We start from the raw sequence: 3,339 nt of genomic DNA on the forward strand, positions 1-3,339 counted from the left end.
CATACAAATAGAAAGTGCAATATGGAATGAAATAAAGGAGGTTGGATTAGATTGTTTGACATGCCCTATGTAAATCTCAAAGTGCATAAACCCACAGGTGCAACACCTACGATAATTGAACGAGTTAAAATAGGATGAAGTAAACCAAAAATCACAATCTCTTAGCATCAACACGGATTTAACTGAGATAGATAGCACAATGAAAGCAAATGATTCGTACAGTCAATAACAAGTAGATAAAAATATCAAATTAAGGCTTGGTCAAAGTTGTTACACTTGCATTAATCTGGTGTTTGTCAGTAGTCATTTTAGTATGGTCGAAACTTGTATGTCAGCATAGGGATAATTGTGAGATTTAAAGTGGTCAATACCAAGATTACGGCTTAGTTATTGTCATTCAGTCATTGTAGTTACATTAAATGAGATAATAGCCAATATTTTTCTAGTCTGTCAAGAAACCTGCAAACCAGTGCAAGGACAAGTGTGAGATTCAGAAAACCTCTAGCTTTTTAAAACCTAACTAGCCTCAAAATACAAATTATTTATTATCGGAATGAAATGGACCAAATAGAAAGCACTGGATATAGAGGATTCTTTTTCTATATTAAGGAGATATTTCTTATAATTGATGCTAACTAATTTAGAATTGAATATAGTTGATTGACTGATATATAGAGTCAAAAGGGGGATTGAGCTCGAGATGAGAAGCCAAAATTTAACTGTCAATTCTAATGGAGGGCTGAGTTAGAGGATCATTTACAAGAGTAAAGACCGAAGCTTCTCTGGTGTGTAACAAATAGTAGTAAAAATAGAAAGGGTATCAAGAACTAACGCCTGGTGCATACCAAAAATATATATATATATATAAATAAATTTAAAAAAAATAAAAAAAGATGAAGAAGAAGAAGAAGAAGAAGAAGAAGAAAAAGCAAACAAATGGTGTTCATGTCCTCGTACACCGTTAATGTGAAAATGAAACAATGACCTCCAAACTATCCATAGGAGGTATATCTTTTATTATACCAAACTCTGAAAAAGAAGATCCTTAATGTTGGTGAAAATGTTGTGGCATCTTGAAAGAAAAGATGAAAATGAACCTACACTTGCCGGAATTTTTCCTTATGATAACAGCCCATGGTTCTAATCCCTTGCTAATCTATATGGTAGTACCATAGAAGAACATTTACCGCACCACATTGCATAAGTAGGTCTCTGGATATATGAACACATTCAACGTTTATTACCTGCATATATCTTACAACTGTACTAGTGTAATCAACTGCTCTTCTCTGACCAATCTTTCTCATTCTCTTTGCAGCAAAACTATCAGCATGAGCTGCAATATAAGGAAAAGAATTCAACTTTGGTAGCCATCGTAATTAGTTCCGGTAAATACTATAAAAAGAAAAAAAGGTCCAGTAAATGTGTCATCAAAGCAAATGGAAGTCCCTAAGAAAAAGGGTAATATTCATCCTCTCTTCAACTTTGTGGACTTACACTTCCCAGACAACAAGAAACGGTAGGTTCTATTAGGATTTGACAATTTGAAACAATCATAGCCCCATTATTGGGTTGAAAATCTCCTTTTCTCAACTAGATAGAAAATATATGAAATAACGACTAAAGAGGTCCTTCCCAAAGAACACTAAATGGTATGCTAAAACAACTCTTCTCCAGATCTGTAGTTTCTTCCAATATTCCTGCTCCCTTTTTCCCCTTTAAAATTACTGTTACAACTCTCATTATGTACCCGTATTTCTTTTCAGATTAATCGATTACAGCAGCAGCTTGATAACTTGATCAAAGAAACAAAAGAGAAGAAGAAAAGTTGTGGTTTGTAGCTAGTTCTTTTTTTCCTACAATAAAAATGATTTATAACAACAAGATTCTAGACATTCCTACCAGCTGTACCCTATGCTAAAAAGCATATCAATCAAAGATGAGAAGTAAAAAGAGTAGATGAAACATTAGTAAACAGGACGTACCATCATAAGAAGGATGAGGAGGAGGTCCAGGTGGCTGAGAATTAAGAGTACTGGAGGATGCGGATGGCTGCCGCATCATGGGAGGTGGACCTGGTGGAGGCTGTGGACCCCTTGGAAACTCACCAAAATGTGGAGGGTGCTGCTGCTGGTTTTGTTGCAAGTGTTGTTGCTGGTGTTGTTGCGGGTGTTGTTGCTGGAATTGTTGCTGTGGCGGTGGCTGGTGCTGCTGATGCTGATGAGGATCACCACTCGCCATCATAGTTGAGGATAGAGGGGAACCCAAGATTTCAACTTTATGGGTTCAAAATTCAGAGTTCTAGGACAATGACCTCAAATTAATATAACGGGACCAAGTATCTAGTATCGATATTCAATACATATTTGAAAAAAGTTAACAACCACTTAAAACACAAATATGCAAATACAAACATCACCATTACAATTGGCCTCATCGATTTTGTATGTTCCAAAAACAACCAATAATTACATGATTAGGAGACATACAAACACAATAAGCTTTTATTCAAGTTTCTTAATAGAAAAGATGAGCATCTAAAGTTTCTTCTTCATACACCAACAGGCTCACTATGCAAAATACCTAACAGAGAGCTTCATAGCCATATCCAATCGAGCAACTTCATTTCATCAACACACAAAATAGTACACAAAATAAACCTCTGGATAATGATTAATGGGATGACACGGATTACAATTCCAAATTTCTAATTTTTTTTAGTGGCCAAACACAATTCCAATTTCCAAAAGACCACTTTTCACTTTCAAAACAAAAAACTACTTATTTTCATGGCCAAACACAACTCCAATTTCCAAAAGACCATTTTTCACTTTGAAAACAAAAAACTACTTTTATCAAATTTCACAATTTTCATGGCCATATGAACTTCCCACAAAAGAAAAAAAAAAAAAAGAGAGAGAGAACCACTAACACAGAAAGCTGGTAAGCAACCGTGTAATCAAATGGCATAATAATGACATACTGAAATTTTAGAAACAATATGGCAACCTAAATTGTTAAAATATAGTGCCACACAAATAAAAGAAAAGAACAAGGAGGAGGAGGTGGTGGTACCAGTTAATAGGAAGGTGAAGAAAGCAGGTAAGAAGGCCACGTCAGCTAGTGCTAGGGTTTAGGGTTTCTTATACGAAGAGCGACATAAAGAAGGAAATGCAGATGGAGGTATTATATTATTTATATAGGGAAAGAGAGGAGCTAACAACGTAAAGTCAAGTCGGAGAGCTGATGTATTCGCCGGACAGTGTAGTAGTAGTCGTTAGCAGCAGTGGTGGATAGGTTTGGCAGTGTTTAATTAGTGTGGGCTCATTTTGAGGGCCA

At 35.7% G+C, this 3,339-nt stretch overlaps 1 protein-coding gene across 1 annotated transcript; it reads right to left on the bottom strand.

Moving 5' to 3' along the window:
- Window positions 1-450: 450 nt before the first annotated feature.
- Window positions 451-3,103, bottom strand: LOC132031626 (flowering time control protein FY-like). The gene is made up of 4 exons (XM_059421590.1): window positions 3,076-3,103; window positions 1,986-2,301; window positions 1,245-1,336; window positions 451-459 (listed from the first exon to the last, which is right to left on the bottom strand). Exons 2-4 carry the CDS (start codon window positions 2,242-2,244, stop codon window positions 451-453), a joined length of 360 nt encoding a protein of 119 aa, XP_059277573.1. The 5' UTR covers window positions 2,245-2,301; window positions 3,076-3,103.
- Window positions 3,104-3,339: the final 236 nt, after the last annotated feature.

The sequence above is a fragment of the Lycium ferocissimum genome, chromosome 9, assembly GCF_029784015.1.
Source record: "Lycium ferocissimum isolate CSIRO_LF1 chromosome 9, AGI_CSIRO_Lferr_CH_V1, whole genome shotgun sequence".
Taxonomy (NCBI): domain Eukaryota; kingdom Viridiplantae; phylum Streptophyta; class Magnoliopsida; order Solanales; family Solanaceae; genus Lycium; species Lycium ferocissimum.